The following is a 21,619-nucleotide window of genomic DNA, read 5'->3' as shown; positions in this document are numbered from 1 at the left end:
CATTCCATTCAGTTATGAAGCACTGATGCTGCAGGTACATTTCCTTTACATTCACAACAGCATACACTGATCCAAGGTTTAAACTGTGAACTGTTTTTGTGTTTAAACCAAAATCACACTGGCCAGGTACTGGGAAGCACTGACCTCCCAGAAGTTCCTCTTCCATACCTCCCCTTCTCTTACCCCATTCATTATCTTCCTATCAATTCTGCTATCCCCACTAACTGTCCAACCCATGAACACAGGCTTTGCCATGCACTCACCTGCACGTCTCCTGATGTTGCTCAGCTCCTCTTGACAGGCAGGAGGAAGGGGACACCAAGAGGTGAAGACTCTTTCCATTCCCTGGATGTTGCAAAAACAGCTATCAGAAAAGTCACATCAGTAACCACCACACAGAAAGAAAGACCCAAATAATACCTTATTGTAGCATGCTCTAGGGATTTCTGTCTCCTAAGTCTGAGGAGCTCATTTCTGGATATGATAACTGATTTCAAAAGGAAAACATGTTATTCTCACAAGAGGAAAAAGGAAGTGGTGGTAAGAGCTTCCTCAAACTTAGGCCCCAGAATTACTGACCCAAGGGGCAAATACAAAAGCTAGCAGAACCACCAGCATCTGAAGAACACAAGTGTGACTCCTTTTTCCTAGTCACAGCTCACTTTACTGTTCACAGAGAAAAGATGAAGCAAGACCAACTGTGACTGGTCTACTCTTATCACACTGCACAGAAGGAATTTTGTCATCATTGCTTTAGAAGAATATCATATGAAGTACCAGCAAGGTCTCCCAGACCAAGCCAGAGCTTGCTTGCATGCATCCTTCTCTCTCTTCATCTCAAAAACAAATTTGACTGAATTATCTCCTGACAAAGTAGCAGAGGGGAAAATGAGGGTCTCGCTCTGTATTCCTGTAGGTACAAAACCTGTCAGACCTTTTTCCATCTCCAGAGAGAAGGCGGCGGCCACTCCACACCTAGCTACAGCTGGCAGAATTTCTAGACCTTGTGAGATCTGAACACAAGACTCTTCACTCACACTACAAAACACATTAACTTATTTTAAAAAAACCAAAATGTAACAGGTTAATTAAAAATGTAAGCCAGCCAAGAAGAATTGAAAAGGAAAAAAAAAAACCACAAAAAACACCCCAAACTCTAATACCTTCAAAATAAACAAGTAGTTACAGTCACATGAATATTAAAAAAACTCAGTAGTCTATAATTAACATTTAAAATTACTCGGTTTTAAGTACTTTCACACACATCACACAAAGCCGCACCAGTTTCTGGAGGGGCAGCCCTGCCAGAGGGAGCGACCGAGAGTGGCAGCCACACCACCTTCGCCAAGCCCCGGGGAGCCTCATCCCATGGGCGCACGGCGACGCGGAGCTCCCTTCGCTGACCACCCCTGCCGCTGCGAGCGGCCCAGCACCACCCCAGCCTCGCCCAGGAAAGCACCACAACAAGATGGCGGCTCGCCAGCAGCGCCAACCGCGCCCGAGCTCCCGCTCCCCCGACGCCGCTTTACGCGATCACAGCGCCTGCGCGCCCGCACGCAATGCGTCACTGCCTCTGCCCAACCAAAGAGAGGCTTCGGCCCGGATAGCCAATCTCCACGGGGCAGGGGGCGGGGCCGGGGTGATGGCGGCCGGGGCGGACGTGAGCGGCGGGCTGGAGCCGGTGGCGGTGGCGTTGTGGCCGCCCGGAGAAGCCCCGCCGGCCTTTCAGGTAGGTGTGGGGGCTGCGGCTGCCCCGGGAACCGGGCCGGGGGGGAGACTGCGGCAGGAGAAGGAGAAGGAGAGGGGAGGGGAAAGCGGCCAGCGCGGCTTGCGGTGCCTCGGGGAGCCTGTTTGCCGGCGTCGTCCCCTCACACAGGCTGTTCCAGGCACCGCCAGCCCCAGCCCTCACGGGGTGACGCTCAGCAGCAGGGCTGTGAGGTTTCTTCCGCCTCTACCGGCCTCGTTATGTGCTCGCTCTTCGCCGTGCGCTTCAGTTACGTATATACACAATTTTTTCGCCATTTGTGGCATTTTGTAGGTTTTAATTGCGCAGTTAAGACGTCACCTTTTAGGAAGAATAAAGCTCTTGCGCTACGGGGCGTTAGCGTCAAGCACAGGCTGAAACCCGAGTGGGAATAAAAGTCTGACAGGCTTGGCAGGCGCTTCCCACTGCACAACCATCTGAGGTGGTTTACAAGATAAGGTATAATCTAGAAATATAGGGTCATACTTTATGCTTTTTTCATGCTTTTTCAGGCATAGCCCAGCTTCTGCCATCTTTTCTGTTAATTGTAGTAAGTTCCAAAAGCATTTTCTGGAAGTACACCGTACTGCTTAGGAGCTCGCTTCAGTGATGCTGGAGAGTCTTAAGAAGACAGAATGAAGTAGCTTCTGATAAGTCGGGATGGGCGGGAAGAACTAATCCAAACAGACACTAATCTTCCTAAATTGTGTGGTGTGCTGGTATTTAAAAGAAATAGGAAAGCTTGTGGTCGGTGAATGGGAGAAGAGGGGTACAGATAAGGGCCTATTAAACTTGGTTTTGAGTAAAGCCAAATGACTGAGAAGGCTGATGTTCAGGAAAAAAGAAACTTGTGAATGAACTGGCATGTTTCCCAACACACAGAAGCTACCAGACATAAGCTACTATGAAATGTAATATGTAGTAATAACACATACTCCAGGTTTTGAGTTCCAAATTCAGCACAGTGTCTGTCAGCTTTTGTTTTGCAACAGTTCATGGTTCTATAATCATTCACCTGCTGGGGGCATTAGTGTAATTTTGAGAACCTGATTTTCAACTAGGGTTGTTTGAACTGAACCACATCTGTTCCTGCAGACAGAATTTAGGGTGAAGCAGATCCATCTCACGGTTTACCTTGCAATAGAGTAGTTAGCTCAGCTTTTTTCTAAACATGAAGAGGTGTGCTAGTGCAACACCATTCATCACTTTGTAACAGAACTACCAGGAGCAAGTTTGAATGCAACATTTTGAAGCGAGAAATTGAAAGTATCTTAATTTTTAACAAAAATGGGCATTTGAAATTCTGTGACATAAAATAGATACAGACTACCCTTGTAAGTGGCTTATTGCACATTTTGCAGCAGGGGGAATGACTTTAAAGTCATTAAATATAAATCTTATCTAATAAGTAGATCCAATTAGCTGACATGTTTTTCCTGCTAAGAATTTTTTTTTTTTCTGGATAATAGACTATTTTGAGCAATTTAAAAACTTTTTTAGTCTATACGGAGTATCTGGTTTGCATTCTTTAAAACGTTTTAGAAAAGTTAGAATTGTAGTTAGAAATTTACAGGAAAAAGAAGTGTTCAGTTCATTACTTCAGTTCCCCACATTCAGAGATCAGTCACTGCCAAACACGGACTTCTTAAAAGTTTGGTAGCCTCTGTGGAAAGAAGTGTTGAATGTGACAACGATTTGACTGTTCTCTTCACAGTATAGCCCAGACAACGTGGCTGGAGCAGACGGAGACTTTGACCCCACTGAAATCACCTTTCCAGGATGTTCTTGCGTTACCAGCTCCTGTGCGGTTCATGTGTGCCCGTGTCTTTGCCGCGGTGAAAATTACAACAGTTTGTGCCTCAGGCCTCCAGCCAAAGAGGAGGAGTACGCCAGGCCTGTTTTTGAATGCAATGCCATGTGCCAGTGTGGTGAATCCTGTCAAAACAGGGTTGTTCAGAGGGGTTTGCAATTCAGACTTGAGGTATTCAAGACTCAGAAGAAAGGGTGGGGTCTTCGCACACTGGAATTCATAGCTAAAGGACGATTTGTTTGTGAATATGCTGGTGAAGTTTTAGGCTTTAATGAAGCACGTAGAAGAATTCAAGCCCAGACATCAAAGGATTCGAACTATATTATAGCTGTGAGGGAACACCTCCATAGTGGTCAGATAATGGAGACATTTGTTGACCCCACGTACATTGGTAACTTAGGCAGATTCCTGAATCATTCTTGTGAACCAAATTTATTTATGGTGCCAGTTCGAGTTGACTCAATGGTGCCTAAACTGGCACTTTTTGCAGCTACTGATATCTCTGCTGGGCAGGAACTTACATATGATTATTCAGGAAGATTCCATAATTTACCAATAACTAATAGAGAAGGAAAAACTTCAGAGGAAGAGAACAGATTGAGAAAGCCTTGCTACTGCGGGTCCCGCACATGTGCTGCCTTCTTACCTTGGGACAGCTCCCTCTTCTCAACACCAGACACTTGTTCAGGGACCTCTCCCTAGCTTTTTAGTCCCTAAACATACCTAACGAATATATTTTCTCTAGTAGTTAAATTGCAGTTAAATAAAACTCTTGTGTATGCCACCACAGAGCACATGTGTTTTTGAGTAAGAGCTAAAAGATAAGATTTTCAGAATAACTTGATGCAACATCCTGGAGGCTGTCTTGAAGGTAGATGGTATGAGGGTGCACCGGAGCTTCAAGGTGTTCCCAGATCAGTTACTAAGCCAAGCCTGGTAGCTTTTTTCGCTTGTTTTTTTCTGACAGGTTGCTGTATGTTAATGCACCTCTCTCAATTAGTACCTTTGAGAAAGAATGAACTTTAACATTGGTACACAGAAAGGACATGAGAGCAATGAGAAATGTCACTGAAAATTACACAAGAGAATGAGACCAAGGAATCTGGACATTCGCAAGAGGGCATTACATTTCTCAAATAACATTAGAAAAAAAAAGGTTTTTTTAATTACTTGCTATAATCTTTTTTTTGTTTCGCACCACCTAAACAACTAGTTATTATTGATGTAAAAAACATGCCCAGAAAGGTTAGCTTGAATGCTTCTTCCCCCACTTTTCCATTTCCAGTCACATCTTGCTGCCTGCCAAAATGCAGTTTTTAGTGACAAGTTCAGTTTCGTTGCCATTTAGTTTTTGTGTAAACAGCACAGTACCACAGGCTCTGAGAAGTACAATCATGCCATCTTTTCAAATCACATCTATCTCAAGGCTCATCCAATAAGATTTCTGCAGTAATAGCAAGCAGCACGTCCACGTTACTTGCCAGCACTATTATTACATGCTCAGGAAGCAAATTCAGACTGCAGTCTAAAGCAGTATGGTGCTGCTATTCTGACTTCTGAAATGGATTCAAGTGGGAAATCGTAAAGTACATCTGAACAAAAAATTAGTCTTTTTACATTGCTGAACAGCTGGCAGATACGTGAATGCTCCTTTCAGCTACTAACAGGTTTGTTTTCACTTTCCTACAGAGCCAAACAGTATGAAGCAAGGCCTGTCCTTTCCCAGCAGAAGGTCATTGCCTCCTCGCTTCATGGTTCTTGTATGGGTCTAACTGCTTTACTGAGCGTCCCCTTACACTAAGGGAGTGCGAGAGGGCTTGCTGGATGGGGTACATTCTGAAACTCCAGGTTACTTGAGTTTGTTTCTAGAATGATCAAATTAAGGAAGCTTCAGACAGGCTCGTTTTGAATTTCCCCCAACTTTGATATACAAGACAGATAAACTGCAATGCTGCTTTGTACAGTCATGCCACAGCATGCCATCAGTGGCTCAAGCCCCTGGTTTATTTGCTCTGTGCAGTTTGATCTTTAACTGTATTCATAACCTTGGACAAAACACGCACACACAAGGTAGCATATCTCAGGGGGATCAGCTGTTCTGCAAGCCAGCGGCAGCTTTTTTTTTTCCCCCATAAAAAAAGACAACTTTGATTAACCTGATACTGATGAGGGATAAAGGTGATTTTGCTGCTCTTATTTTGCTATTTGCTAAACAAAATGTTACTGTGTGTTTACCTATACTTCCGTGATAAAGTTCAGTGTTAGCTTCTCCCCACTTACTGTGTACCTTCATGCTTCTGTTATGAAGAACTGCTGCTGAAATGTACATACAGCTGTACTTTCAGTTCTAGATTAAGATTACCATGTGATTTTTCTTATGGTTAATCATTGTGTGACTTCTATCAGTACAGAAAGCTTCCAAAGGATTTTAGCTGCTTGTCAAGAGTAGTTTACAAGCCATGTGGCCATTAACTTTATTCCTTACCTGATTAAGGCTGCCTGCTTCTACAGAAGAGAAATTCCCCAGATCCCGTAACTCAGAATGCACACGGCACTAGGTACCAGTGCCCAGCGTAGGTTGCAAGGTCTCTTGTCCCATTATCTGGTTTTCTTCCCCCAAAGGGCATTGTGCCAGTCACTCTCAGCCTGCAGAACTGGAGGGCTGGGAGTGGATGATCCAATGTACTTCCTCTTTGCCGCCTGGAAAGTTTCAGGACTACATTTATACCATCTGTATTCCTCTTCCTTAAGATTAGATGGGTTTTCAAGACAACAGCACTGTTTGTTAGCTTCCTGTTATGAATACATACTTGGCATGATTTTGAGTAGTTAAGGAAGTGTAGATTCAAAAAAAAAAAAAGCCGAAACACAAACCCCCAAACACCACTAGCAATATCTCCTCCTTGCGTTACCAGCCTCAAACCAGAGAACACAGCCGAGCCTTCTGTCTCTGTGCAGTCCTACCCACTTGGTCCCAGCCAGCTGATGCCACTTCTAGCAAGTGAGCTGAGTATCAATTACCTGGTTAGAAAAAACTTCCACAGCACAGAACAAGAGAGCTAAAAACAGCCAGACACACTGAAGGCCTTGCAGGAACATGAAATAATATGTTATGTTGTCATTGAGTTCTAAGCTGTCATGGCAATTGTTAATGGCCCTTTTCCACAAAGCATGTGCTTTATACTCCACTATGCCTTAGCACTACAGCTGCCAGGGTGTGTGGAACAAAATCTTACTAAGTAAGAAAAAATCCCCTAAACAAGGGAGTGGAAAAGAAAATAGACCCTTGTTTCTACCTGCTGCATTTCTGTTCCCTTTTTGCTTCGGCTTCCTTTCAGCGTCATCGCATCCCAGACTGCCAGTTGAGCAGGCTCTTTCACAATGAATCCACTCAAACAGCTGAAAAGACCATGAGTTCGGTGTAATGCTCCCTCCTCCTTTTTCATCTCAAAGTACAGTAATTATTATCAATATTTCAGTATTCAGTGCTCCCTCAAGCTTGCAGATTTACTTTGCCATTGAAATCTGAATCCAATTCATTCAAGGATGTTTAATGAAATATAATAAAACGCAGTAACCATTATGCAAACAAAGGCAGCATGAATGGGACACATTCCACCATCTCCACAGAAGAGCAGGAAGACTTCCCTCCCCGTGCCACCCACACCCCAGTGAGTGTTGACTGATGTATACCTGATGGTGTGGCATCATGAAGCTGTTAATTTTGATGAAGTCACAAGAGTTTTCCAATATATGGAATTGTGTTTTTTCAGTAATATTTGTTCACAGAATAAAAACAAAAACCATCTCTAAGCAAAAATCTTTTATATTCTTGTGGCAGGAAGATAAATTTGAAGATAGAAAGAATCTTTCCCTATAAGTAAGATAGATGTTTTTAATGCCTAGATTTTAATTAAACATTTAATGCTGGGAAGACAGTCCTCACTATACAAAATATTTACCACAGCTTTTACCATGCCTATGTGATGCTAAGCCATAGTGGTGTATTCTGGCATCGTTTTTTTCCTGCTTGCTGGAATTACCTTTATCCCCTGCTGGAGGCTGGTGTCTGTCAAAGGGCTCCCCAGACATTCCCTGAGACCTCTTCAACATGAGGCACCGAGCGGAGAAGGAGCTGGCGAGTGATGGATTTGCATTAACCCCAGGTTGTATCAAACCTAAACCAGACCTATTCTAGAAAAAGGCAATGCTGGGAAAGACTGTCATCAGTGCCAAGATTTTTGTTAATCCACCACATTTGTCCCTGTCAGGTCTCGCAGCAGCTGATAAGACAGCCACGTGCAATCCCCATTTCACACACAGGCAGCTCAGAGGCCTGTTAAAGGGCAACACTGCAGCTGACAGCGAGACAGTTGAGGATGTTCTGCCATGCAGCTTCCGGCACGGGCTATCTCGTGTTCAGTCTCCACTTGGAGCAAGCGAGTGCCTGGCACAGACATGTTACCAGACACCATGTGCTAGAGAAAGTGGCAGTGCAAAATGCTTTCGGAAAGGCCTCAAATACATTCAGCTCCCAAAATGAGGCAGTTCTCATTTCCGTTCCTCTTTGCTAAAATTCCTCTCCTTTTAAGTGGGATTTTTTTTTTAAGCAAAACAGTTTCAAAATTTATCTTATAAGGCCTTAGTGCCCACAGTTACATCTGCCATCTTTTCACTTTAATGATCTTCTATTCAAGTGGAATAATTTATTACCTTCAGTTTCTAATGATGCCATTTTTGCTGTTTGCAAGCCTACACTGTGTGCAAGAGATATTCAGAGGAAATTGCCCATGTTTTTCCATCAGCAAAAAATCTTCAGCACAGAGAAACACTTGAAATTTTATTCACATATGTACAACATTTCTAATCATCATCACCCTGAGGATTATCATCCCTCAATTGCAGAAGGCACTTTCTAAAGAGGAGCAAGTATCTCACCAGAAAAAGCACATTTCTGGACCTCATTTTCACCGCAACAGGAATGTAATAGAAGGGCTGTGCTAACCGCCCACGTGGATAGCTGTCTGCCTTCCATGCCTCTGAACTCCTTCAATTTTATTTTAAAGCTGTCTAGAATTTCTTAACTGCTTCACAATTCTTTTGAAGCAGTCTAGAAGCTTATAAAGTCCTTGTTTATTGGATTTGAATGTAGGCATTTAAACTATACATAAATAAAACTATTTCATAAAGATCATTTCTGAGGAGCTATTGGTTAACTTTTTAAAACCCAATCAGCATGTTTCTGCTCAGGTTTGTGCTAGTTAACTCCACAACAGTCTCCCTAAAACTAACAGAATTCACTGATGAGAAGTTTGGTCAGGATAAAAGTCTAGGCCAGCGTCCCCAAAGATAAATAAAGTAAGGTTCTTCAACCAATGTTGAGTAGCATCACATCTTTTCCCCTCAGCAGGAAGTTTAAGCACTAGGTTTTTCTATTCCATGTCATCAACAAATGGCACTCCATGCCTCTCTTCAGCCCTGGGTGGAATGCAGCCCTTCACGTCTCAGTGCCACAGCCCACTTGGTCACTGTAGCTCCGGCAAGGTGTCTGCTGCGCAGCGGAATCCCAGATTCGAAGCGGAGCTGTCGGGCGTGTTCTGACTGCGGGCCGCGCAGCGATACCTGTAGCAGTAGGACTGGAGAAACAAGGGCAAGGGGGGAAAGAGAGAACTTTAGAGCATATACAGCGTGGGTTTCCTGAGGCAAGAGTTTGTTACATTAATACAGCAGAACATTTCAAATGCTGTTGGAAAGATCAATGAACTGATACAGATCAAAATCACTGTTAGAAATACAGGAAATCCCACTGTATACAGAGCCCAGTTGCAGCTGATGCAGAAGGTAGTCTGAATGGCAAAGTGTCAGCTAATAATATATCCTGCTCCCACAAAAAGCTGGAATATTCTTTCGGCTTGTCCTCTTTTCACAGGAAAAGAGCACGTCTCAGTGCCTTGATTTGTGTATCTGTGTACTCGGGGACGACTGGAAATGGAGAGGTACCAGCACCTGTCAGAAAACATTTCACTGAATGAGATACAACCAGAAAGGAGAAGCTGGAGGCAAACTCCTTCCCAGTATTCCTATGGCTAGCATTTTAGGGATGTTTACAATCAAGGTATAATCTGGACTAGTGGCTATGAAAATATTTACATTTAAAATTAAGCCACTGGTAAAATGATTCACAGCATTTCAGATACTCCTAGTAGACAGCTTTGAACACCGTCCTCTTCCAGAACGGGCTGCAATCACACAGCAGCCGCCTCTCAGAAAACGCAAGGAGGAACCATCGTCACCATTTCATTTCTTTAAGTGAGAGGGGAGTACAAGATCATTTGACAGGACTTGTCCTCACACCCATCAGATACAGCTATTTGAGGCCACTGATGTGTGTCGGTGGGAAATATCTCTGCACTTTTATTCACGGTATTTTCCATTTTGTGCTTGTAAGATTTGATATTTCTGTGATAGACCAATTTAGATCAAAAATGTCATCTTAAAAGATGCAGAAAAGGACTGCTGTGGGGTGCTCTGCACAAGTTATTTTGAGACAGGCTGTTAACTTACAACCAAATGAATCTAAACGGGACAAGGTCAGACATCTTTACAGCAAGACACTGGTCTAGAACATGTTATATGGCCATACATACAGCCATACATGGCTGTTACAGATTTGGCCATGTCTCAGTGCAGGTTAATACACTTACAGTCCTTGAAAATAGAAAAACCTGTGCTATTCACGGTGCTACAGGTTTTCAGTTACCTGACATTAGGAACGGTGGTTTCCAAACTGCAGAACTAAGCAGTTTAAGCAGTTTGCTACGGGGTGGCAGAGGAGAAGGTAGTTTTCCTCCTTTAAACCCAGATCCCTTTCAGGAGTTTTAGCACAGCTACTGAACAGTTCAATTTGTACAAGGGTGGTGACGGCTGAAACGGGCTCTGTCATCAAGGGACCCACCCTGTGAACCACACCATCCCTGCAGCGGCAGGAGGTCATCCAGATGTTTATCTCCATGAGTTAACAGTATCTCCACCTGAGGACATTCAAACAACAGTTGGTCACCAGCTCTTGCATAGCAGCACAGAGCCAGAGGATGCTCTGAGGAGGATCTGAGGATGGTGCACGCTGCCGCTCTCCCGCTGCAGAGGTCTACCCTAACCCTCACCACCGCACCGCAGGATTGAGAAGCTGAGCTCTTGATAAATAAAAGTAGCTGCTAAGCGTACATGTAAAAAGCTGCAAACTGTAGCTTTTGTCACCTCAGAGAGGTAGAACAGCAGTAGAATAGATTAGTCTGAATAGATGTTTAGGCACCTAATAAAGAGCCCTTCTACTAATAGTATTCAGTGGGGTTTTTGGTCTTGATACACAGCCTAGTTTTATCACCTACAAAAAAGACTAGGACAGACTAGAATCTTCACAAGCTTTTAAAATGGGTCACATTATTCATCATGAAGTCTATTCCAGTGTTAATTTAATCAAAACTGCTAATTAACATCTGACATTGCTTTCACCCAAGAAGGAAATCAGTGTAGAAAATGGGATCTCTCTGTAGAAAATTTAATCTAATTATGAGAATGATTTGCCAGCTGCAGGCTTTGAAAGGGAAAAAGAACAGGACAGCTTTAATGAAAAAGGAGATCTACAATGAGAATTTTTTCCAGCACGGAGTGAACAGTTTAAAACATGATTTATGTGATGAACAGCTACTGTGCTGTGGTGGTAACCAGACTTCTCAAAAGAATTTCAAGACTAAACTGAAACATTCATCTCCCAGCAATCTTTCCGCTAACACCTGATATCCTTTCTGGATCAAGAGTCATTCTAAAAGTAGAAAGTTACATCTGTACTTTCTACTTTTACAAGTTTCACTCAAGCGCTATAATACAAATAGCATTAGAGGCATACATCAATTTTAACTTCTACATCAAAAAAAACCCCAACACACAACCCTACTGGGTAAAGCAGTTTGTTGTTAGCTTGGAATTAAAACAAACAAAGAATTCCTTAAGACCATTAGGTATTGCTCTTCCTCAAATTGCATTAAACCCCTTAACAAGCATCCAGGCTGCCAGGAAGCTCTGTCAGGAGGTCCTTTCACAGTTGAGTCAGGTGCTTTCAGAGGAAAGATCAATATGAAAATACCACAGGCTTTTTCACGTTACCTTGTGGCACATATAGGATCCACCCTTCTTCACTCTGTCTGTCCCCGATGAGGGCCCTTTCTGTGGAAGAAAAGTCAGTTAGTATTTTTCACATATATATGTGTATGTGTGTATATAATGGTTAGTATTCACGGAAGAACAATTGCCAATTACAGGGTAAAGGTTAAAGGCTGTAAGAATAGGGAGATGGGTAAGGAGCAGCCATAAATATTCAAAGTAAACAAATTTCAGCTAAGTCTGTCTGAACCAGAAAGCTTGAAATAATTATGCTGTAAAAGACTTGCAGACAGGTGAGAGTAATTATTCTGCCTCCCCACTGCTGCAAATATTTAACATTCAAGTTGCTGCCCACTGGCCAAGAGGGCTTTGTTTCTGTAAAGCACGTGACAGTACGCTCTAAAAAGAACAGTGGCCGTCCTGAGACCCTACTGATCTTTGAGAACAGGTAAGTCTCTGGAGTTTCAGACTTTTCCTCATGAGATTAGGAAGTTTTCACACACGAGCCTGCACATGTAGTGAAATCTGTCATTCCCATCAGTTCCACTGCTGTGAAACAAATGTTTGCGAGCCCATGAGCCTCCAACGGAACATGGAGAGCATGCACTCTTCTCGATGCAGTTACACTGTTCGGTGGCCAGCTGTGATGAGGGGCTGCAATGCCCCATTTTTGGTGCTTACTCTCTTTCCAGTCCAAAATCAAGTCTGAAACCCAAGTTAGTGACTGTGCAGCAAGACATTCTGTATCATCTCCCAGTCACCAGGTGATAAATTGATAATCATCTGGGATCATGAGAGCTAAAAAGGTCTGCAGAAAGCACTGTGGTTACGAGCAACAATTTAGTAATTGCACATACATTTGCAGTGTAATGTGTGTGATTTATTCGAAGTGCTCAGGAAATTGGCCCTAGAACTGATTTAACAAGGTTATTTCACTCTTCTTTTTCAATTCCAACTCCAAAGCATGGCCTAATAGTTCAAAGAGAAAGCTGGGCTTCCTTGGTAACACACTCTTTTGCTTGCTTTGATGCATATTTATTACAAAGGTGAACAATTCTCCCGCTTCATTCCTTTCAGCTGTGGAAGTTACTACTGCACTCATCCAACTCTCGGAGACTAATGCTATACTTTATGTTTCCACTGTTGATACCAAATATTCTTAATGTTTTCTACACTCCACATTCATTGAAAAGCTACTTTTAGGACACAGCCACAAGAATATCTGTCTTATGGAAGTGACAAACAAGATGCAGAAAATAATTTACGTTTTATTAGTTAAGTGGCAAGTCTAGCCACAAAGAATCCTCTCAAAGTTGTAGGATTTGCATGGATTTCTATTTCTGTACACGTTAGGCTAGCATGCAACATTTTCTTATCATGTACAAGTCTTCCAATAAAGAATTTTTCACATAACTGGAGGTAGAAGCTGTTTCTTAACTGGTTGGTAGGGTGTCTAAATCAAGTCTGTATTTCTAGACAAAACCTTATTCCACAAATTTTCCTGATACAGGTGGAAAGACTTGTGATGGTCTCCAAAATCCCTGCATTTTCTGCTAAGACCGTTACCTATATCAAAAAAATACAGGTTGCAAGAAAGTCATCAGCCCAGTTTTTAAGCAATTAGGAAAAAAGTATTCATTGCTTCAGAGTATGTAAATGATGTAAAACAGTATCATTAAAAGAAACATAATAGGTTAAAAACAGAAAACTGCTGAAAAAGAAATTCTGCCAGTTATTTTGTCTCCTCCTGTCCAACAGCCAGCCGTGCATCCTGCAGTAGCTGAAGGGTGCTGTGCGTTCTGCAAAGCCGTAAGAACAAGGCCTTGGCCAATATAAATGCTGTCACCACAGAAAAATTTCACTTCTATGGTATCTCCTGAATCCAGGCATAATTCCCCTTTCAGAGGCAAGTTCCTAAAGAGGGGCTTTCCCAGGAGTGACACCAGCTTTCCTCAAGGAAAGCGATGACCGGTTGGTTACACCTGGTCATCGCCCTGTCCTACCCTCTATTGAGGGATATAGTCGCCTCCCACCCAGCTCCTGCATTACCAGAGGTGAAGTTCTAGAAGAATCACCATGAGACAAGTATTTGCAACACAGAGTATAAGTATCAAGGACTGTAAGAAAGCCAAACCAGAAAGTTGATGCTGGTGCTACGGGAGCTACTGACTGCACACGAGTTGGACTGCTTTGCCAGGCTTCATATCGAAATCTTAGCATACCGAAACTTCAGCAGCTTCACAGTTACTGTAAAAGTTTACACGAGATGGGCAAAAAAGAATTTGGCCTACTACTGCATTTAATACTCTTCAAATACTTAAGGGAAAACATGCCCAGAGGCAGTGTCCGCTCATTTCCGAGCCAGGGTGCTCCTCCACAGGATGGGCTTACTCTATTTCCAAGGTCTCTGGAAACTGTCTTCACAAAACCGGCGTGCAGGTGCACGGAGCCCCGCTCTAAGATAAGCCACTAACAAGCACAATCAACCCAACAGCCTGTTAATCTCATTTTAAGGGAAGCCAGGGTAGAGCCAGCCAGAATAAAACAGACCTAAAAAAAAAAAAATACATGAGAACAAGAAAAAACGGAGAACAATGGAGCTGTTGAGCAGGATTTCCCATTAAAAATTGTAATGCAAATACAGAGCAGCAACCTTTGCTATTACGTCCAAAGTAACTTTTATAAACTAAGAGCAGCATGCTAATCTAGGATTAGAAGGTTTATTGTCCAAGCATAAGATTATTGCATGTTTCAGCAGTTATACAAGCATAACATATACTGAAGAAGCATGTGAACCAGAGAAAATGGTAGTTGCATAAGCTCTTTTTATTAATTACTAGTAACTTCTGCCAGGCAAAAATTGAGCAAAGGTTATCTCATAACAACCCCAAAGTTAAATTGAAAAACCCCCAGCCTCTGAAACAAGATTACAGCAGTGAAGCATTTTTACCACCTGCAAAAATCTGGTGTAGTGTTCTCCGATAATCTGTTCTATTACAAAACACTTGAAAATTCACTGAAGGTAACGAGTTCATCGTAAAACAACTGGCAAATTTCTTGGGAAATCACAAAGCCACTAGACATTAGTTGGAGAAACAATCCCTGCCTGTTTGACAACTGTCTATGGGCTACAATTTAATTCTCTTGATGTTGACATTTCCCTGTCTTGCTCTGCAGTTTAGCAAAGGAAAAGGTGAAAAGAAGTTGGGATAATCATGTTTCCCTATAGCTGTATCCAGCTACTTACATATGGACAAAATCAAACGCACAAGTAGCTGTATGCAAGAGACCAACTCGATTGATACCTTCTCAGCTCGCAATTGCACTCAAATTGAGGCGGGTTAGAAAAGAACCCCAGAGCCTCAGAAGGTACGGCACAATGAGTTCAGTTCTCCTTCCTAGTGTCAAAAATGCCGCGTACAAAAACTCGCAGTCTCATTTGAAGGCTACTGTGGAGTTAAAATTAGAACTGCAGCGTCGAACACGGCAGGCAGCGACTGTGCTTTCATTCAGCTCCTCTGCCAAAGGCACCACCGATCGCCTCGGTCCCCAGCAAAGCCACGCGGGCTGATCCGAAAGCAACCAAAATTAAGTGAAAAAGACGTTCTTATTCCAGACCGATGAGCATCCCTGTCACCACTTACGATGTTTTGTGCTTTTCTATCACAGGTTTGTCTACCCGAGGAGAACGTGCTGTTGGAATGGGGTGTTGTGTTTCCTTTCTGTAATGGTTTGCTTTTGCATCCTGTGCAAGCTCCCTGCTTTGAAGGCCGAGGACTTCAAATTCCCCAGATGATTTGTCAGCAGCACAGCAGCTACGGGCTATATTTCCATTCCGGCACTTCAGGAGCCCTTTACCACAGCTCCCGATAAATTCCCAGCTCAGCCACTGCAATAAAGCTCAGGGCAAGCAGCTGTCCTCCCCCTGGGCTGCCTACTGCCTGCCTTCGGTACCGCTGCCTCCACCCCAGCCGTGCTGAAGAAACCCCAAACGTGTCACGTGCAGGAAGAAGCCACCCGGACTCTATTTCCTGAGCACATGAAGTTGAACCATTTTGTCCGGGCAGGTAGAAAGGTGCTGCAGCTCCTTGCTCTACCTGCAGCATGATCCATCTCCGTTATCCAAAACAAGCCCCAACTCCCAGCTCCAAACTGAGAGCAAGGAAGCAGCCGAGAACCCACAGACAAACTGGAATGAGAGATTTCCATTTCCTGAAGGGTGTTAAGAGCTGGGTGTCCCTCACCCGCAACACCTCGCTTGTGAGGCTGTACGCAGGAGACCCACGCATGCCCTTCTGACCAGGGGCCTTTTCTCCGGGTGGTCTTTCTCCTGGCTACATCACTTGTTCAACCTTTCTCTTGTTTCACAAAGCACCTTAGCAGTCCTTACACCTGCAGATGCAGCAATGTAAGCTCATTCCTGTCTGAGTGCTGGCTGCTTAGAGAATACTGCAAAAACCCAACCAAACCCCGGGAAACCTCACTGCTTCGTCATCCACAGAGCTACACAGACTTCAGGTATGGCACCCCAAAGGCCAAGATCCCCCCTGTCAATAGCTTTTCTGGAATCATGCATGCATTTAACAGCGTGGTAAAGTAAGGGTGTACAACCATTATCTAACTTTGGCCAATGTTCCAGCTCAATACCACATATTTCTTGTAATTAAAAAAACAAGGAGAAAGCCTGCAATGTTAGTATTTGCTCATGCTTGTGTCTTTCTCATAGATAAAGGAAACCTGCTTTGGTTGTCCTTACACATAACAAAAACTAATCGGAGCACTGCAATTAAGGTCACACTTGATTAAAACAAGTGAATCTTTCTTCCATCAAACGATATTGTTTCATGCCATTATCGGGAGAAGTGTACCATCTGATACGGGACTGGAAGGACATTTGCCATCCGTAGGTGGAGAGCCAGAGCCGTCCAGACTTTGATCCCAGATTTAAAGAACAGAATTTACTGCACATTGATAAGTTTGATTTGTAGTATGATGTAACTGACATATTACTGTCTGATTGCATAATTAGAAGTGCTTCTGTATTCAATTACCAACACTTACAAGTAAGATTATTCTTTTCAAAGTTATTAAAATATATCACAGAAGCTTTTTTTAGAAAATTAAAAAGACAGATTTATTTCTTTCCTTACATCAAACTAACGCTTTCTGACGTTACATCACAATTTTCCATGCCACGGCCACTCTGTTTTCAACAGAGAACTGCAGGTCGTAAGCAGCTATGCACTGTATACAAAATATCTGAGCCAGAAGTCACTACAATTAAAATGGCCCCATAAAGGGATCGGGGTTTGACTGATCTCACACACACACTTGGCTACTGTCCGCCAAATGATCATTTACATTTTTAAAGCCAGCAAAAAGCCCCACAATCCTGGTGCTTCCAAGTCTTGCCCTTGTGCACCAAATAGCAGCTGCAAGATGTACTAAAGCAACATTTTTTTGCTGAGCTTGTCTTAAACTGGGGATTTTTTTTCCACTCGTGAGAAAAATCAGCCCAGAAGCACTTATTTCTGACAGCAGCAGCGCTCTGGCTTTTCACGCATTGCCAATACCGGAGGAGTTTAAGTAACAGCTTCACGTTTTCTCAAGTGGATTTTATAATTCTTTCCAAACAGAGTTTGACCACCCCAAAAATCACTTCACCTTCGTGATTAAGACATGCTGCAAGACTGTCTTTGTACTGCGATGTGGCCCCATTCTGTGCACTCCAAGATGTCTTCAAGTGCAAGCGGAACAGTTTCAGAGAACAGCAGCAAGGCAGCTGGCTCCTTGATCTCCTGGCACTTACTCAAGTAAAGAATCCCTTAATAAAGCATCCCCATAATGCACAGTGAGTACTGGAGAACAGCCATGGCAGATAGTCTGGCACCTTAAATCTAAATGCACGACAAAGCTCTGCTTGGAAAGGCTTTTAGTGATGAGTGAACACAGACTATAGACAAGAATTGTGCTGAGAGGCGAGGGAAGTTAGAAGGACAGGTCGCAATTGAGACATTCTATTCCACTTGAAATTCAGGAAGTTTAGAAGTTTCTTCCACTTCCGTGTGTGAAAGTTTACCCCCCGACAGCTATTTTAGATTTGGCTTATTCTGGATTCCTGATATAGGAAATTTCCCCTGGACTATCCTGCTGCACCAAGCCAATGGTAGTGGCTTGGACACTTCCCATTATCTTCTGGAAGAGTAAGCAGCCCACTATCTCACACGAAATCGAGGGACCATTCACTGCGTTCCAGATGACAAGCAAGGTCATTCACTATATACAACTTGTTACTTAAAGCCCTTCCAAATACAATACTGTTTATTTGCTTTCCCAGTTAGTCTAAGTATGGTACACTAATCTCCACTCATCCTGTATGCTTGTAAAATGGGGAGACTTTCATTTGCTTAAGTCAAAAACTGAACAGACATTTGCAGCCCATTAGACAAGCTGATGAGAAGTAGAATTCAGAATAAAAGCCACTTGCTCCTGCCTGTTTTGAACAAGCCACAACTACTATATAATATATATTCAGTGTCTGAACTAGAATAGTTGAGATGACTTTTAGTTGTAGAAGTGTCTAATTAAATTCTTTAAGAAAGGTCTTGTACAAACAAATCTCCAGTCACGCTAAAGCTCTGCTCTTGAAAGTTATATCCGTAACATATTATGATGCCTTTCGGTGCCACTAACTTCAAAGTCCTGGCTGCATCCCAAACTCCCCGCTCTTGCTAACCGTGTCTGGCCTTCCTGGCACTTCACAGCGTACAATTACAAGGACACAGTACCAAGTTCTGCATTCTATATACTTCTTGAGCTGCACAAAAATCTTTTCAGGTTTGTTTATTTGGTTGCAATACTTACGTGCACAGGTCCTACACCTAACAGTGTTCTTCCTCTTCTTTATTTGTTCCATTGTTACAGCATAATTTAAATCTAATACCTTAAAAAGTAGCAAATGACTCACAAAGCACTTTCAGGTGTCCCAGCTTATTTTTGCTCTTGGTAATTACTTGTGAACACAAGCTGATCAATTATGGGGCAGCGGGGTGGGGAAGAATCTGTGTGCAAAATTCCATACATTCCTTGTAACCAACCCACAGTACACCCAAAATCCCTCCAGTACTAGAAAACTGCTTTGAGGATTTCAGATGTTAAACTAAACATGTTAAAAAAAAAACTTTCACTAAGCTCTGACCCTGTAGAACTCCTAGTCTTTTAGGCAGACAGAACACATCCTATATATAGGTTACGCTGACTTGTACTCTAGAGAGACTTAAAAGATTGGCTCTGATAGATATGGTGCTAATCATTTTTAATGTCTCAGAAGATACTGCAGCCTGGCTATTTTGGGACACCTTTTCACATTATGAGATTCAGTTTCCTTATCCATTTAATCAGAAAAACCCTTTGGAATTCACTTTGAAGTGCTCTGCCTCAGATACTAAATTCTGACAGTTACTTACCCACTGAAAAAACCCTAAAAGCATCACCGTTAACACCTAGTTTGTAAAAACTTTCTGAAGCATCTGCAAAAATGTTTGTGCGGAGTTTGAAAACCCAAGCAGACTCACAGCCACTTACGTTCCGACAGAGCGCGATAGTCACACGACGCTCGTTTCTCACATCACCTTAAGCCAACGCTGAAGCACTGCTGCATTGACATTATGAACACAAAATGTCTCGTTTAAATAAGTCATTCTAATGAAGGTGCACCACTGCGGTACTTAAGAAAAAGGAGGTTTTTTCACGAAGCATCGTACCACAGTAGCTGTAGTTCAGCAAAACACACGGTTCTAGCTAGCTGCATTTTGTGCAACTGGGACAAGTTGGGAAGGCTGACACAGGCAGAGAAATCTCTTTTTCTTCATAAAACGAAGTAAGATGAAGTTAAGTAGCACCAATGGATTAGCTGAAAGCTACAGTTTGGATAAAGACTCCCAGAGGTCCTTTCCGTTATTACCACAGTAACTTCCACATAAATTAGTTGTTTCATGCTTTGCACCTACCAAAGCCAGTCATCTTACATGAAAAAAAGCTCTAAGACTGCGCCAGTGATGACGCGGAGGCTTTAAGAGATATCTCTTTAAAGAAATGATGCACATGACATTACCCTAACCTACAGACAAAAACAAACAGAAAACTCCAGAACACACCTAGGTGCAACAGACCTGAGACCCGTGACTTCAAAGTTCTATATAGACACAGCATCAGAAGCGTTTCGATTCTCCAGACTCGGCCTACTTACTCCATTTTTCCTCCCGGTGTTGCCACTTCTTGCCAGGCAAGAAGACTTCTAGAGAGCTGTGCACTTCTCCCTGCCCCGAGGGGTCACTGGACAAACTGGAGCAGCCGTCAGGCAACGGGGCCAACCGCAACATGCTACGAACCGCCCGACCTGCGCACTCTGCCAGGACGCAGACGCCGTTTGTCTCTGAAAGGGTGCGGGTGGGCGAGGGGTCCTTGCCCCCTGCCCCCGTTACGGCAGCCTGTGCCCATCACGGTGCACAGGTTCCGCGCACGGAGGTGAAGCTTCAGGAGAGAGAGGGGCGAAGCAGAAGTTTCCATGGCCAGCGACCACACGGTCTGGAACGGAAAGCTCAGCCTTGCTCTCTCCCTTCCTCCTCCCCTGACTTACCAGTTCTCACCTACTCTGACGAGGGCAAGGTTGCTATGTTTATTGTTCTTCACTTTCATGCAAATTCACATTCTGCTAGCTACTCAACACTTCATCTTTAGAAATATTGCTCTTAAGCTGGCCTTGTTTCCATCCATAAGGTACAAAAAACCCGGTATCCTTAGTTGCATATAAAACATCCAGCAGAATGGAAACAGGATTGCAAGAGAGCAGATGTTTCTTTCCTAATCAATCAGTATGCAAACAGGAAAAAATAATCTAAAGAATCAGTTTAATAATCTGAAGAATGCTAAGTGTAAGTTCCACATAAGTTTCTGCTGTGGATGTATGCAAGCCGTGAGTCAGTGTCGGCAAGAGACAGGTGTGTTTATCCACGCACGAGAATTCACGCAGCACATTTCTATTATTGCCGAATTACAGAAGCTGGCAGAAAATTTTGACTACTGTGAAATATTCAAACCACATCACACGAATTCGTGCAGCGTGTGAGAAAGGTAGTAGATGGAGATACAAGATGGCCAAGGTCCCAAAGGAAAAGGAGGTTCTTTAGCCACTGCTAGGCCACCGAGACTGCCTATCAGCAAAGATTAGAGAACAGTCCATCCTATTTTAAATCCAACAAGAAAAAAAGCTACAGTGCCAAGCATTTCAGTTACCTGGGAGGATGTATGTAGCGCACTCTCTGACAGAGCTAAAGTCACTAGAGAGACCTGTGGTATCTTACTGGGATACAAGTAACCTGAAACTGGCCACTGTGACTGGTATGGGTTAGGAGGTCTCCAGATGCTCCATCAGTGTGACAGAACTGCTAGCACAGATCTAGAGCTACCTAGATCCCACGATGAGTCTGATTTCTCTTCCTAGACACATCCTCCTGGAAGAACAGCAGAAAGTCAACCTCTGCAATGTGCAGAAGGTCAACCTCTGCAATGTACAGAACAGGAAAAAAAAAAAGTTTAGCAAGTTCCTCAAGCTACTTCCAATTGCTGACTTGCCAGAAAGGCCTCCAATTATGTCCAGCGTACCAAAGACAGACTACACATAGCATAAGAGGCCACAGCACAGGGATACTCTAATCCTGCAGCAAACAGATTGCTCCTGCCCTGTGAGGTTTAATTGGTTTTCTCATTATAGACAACTGTGTCTGAACAAAACAAGCTCTGAGAGCAGAGCAGTGCTTTTCTCAGATTTAGTCATCCTGGATCAATGAGAGAACAGGAGATGTAATGCTAGAACTTGAATCTGCTGAGAGATACTGCATGAGAAA

General features: G+C 43.2%; 2 protein-coding genes across 2 annotated transcripts in view; one reads left to right on the top strand and one right to left on the bottom strand.

Moving 5' to 3' along the window:
* Positions 1-579: 579 nt before the first annotated feature.
* LOC309408831 (histone-lysine N-methyltransferase SETMAR) lies at positions 580-4,256 on the top strand (the record flags this gene model as incomplete). The annotated part of the gene is made up of 2 exons (XM_082004808.1): positions 580-1,729; positions 3,459-4,256. The coding sequence occupies exons 1-2, from the start codon at positions 1,469-1,471 to the stop codon at positions 4,254-4,256; spliced, it is 1,059 nt and encodes a 352-aa protein (XP_081860934.1). The 5' UTR covers positions 580-1,468.
* A 4,706-nt stretch (positions 4,257-8,962) lies between these two features.
* SUMF1 (sulfatase modifying factor 1) overlaps positions 8,963-21,619 on the bottom strand; it is a 36,589-nt gene continuing 23,932 nt past the window's right edge. Inside the window, exons 8-9 of the mRNA XM_082004835.1 lie at positions 11,718-11,777; positions 8,963-9,190 (exon numbers count right to left, since the gene is read on the bottom strand). Coding sequence (XP_081860961.1) covers positions 9,080-9,190; positions 11,718-11,777 — 171 coding nt within the window. The 3' untranslated portion in view covers positions 8,963-9,079. The remainder of the gene's footprint in view (positions 9,191-11,717; positions 11,778-21,619) is intronic.

Source organism: Phaethon aethereus (genome assembly GCF_964289735.1).
Source record: "Phaethon aethereus genome assembly, chromosome: 11".
Taxonomy (NCBI): Eukaryota; Metazoa; Chordata; class Aves; order Phaethontiformes; family Phaethontidae; genus Phaethon; species Phaethon aethereus.
The sequence above is the reverse complement of the archived record's forward strand: the minus strand, read 5'-3'. Positions and strand labels throughout refer to the sequence as shown.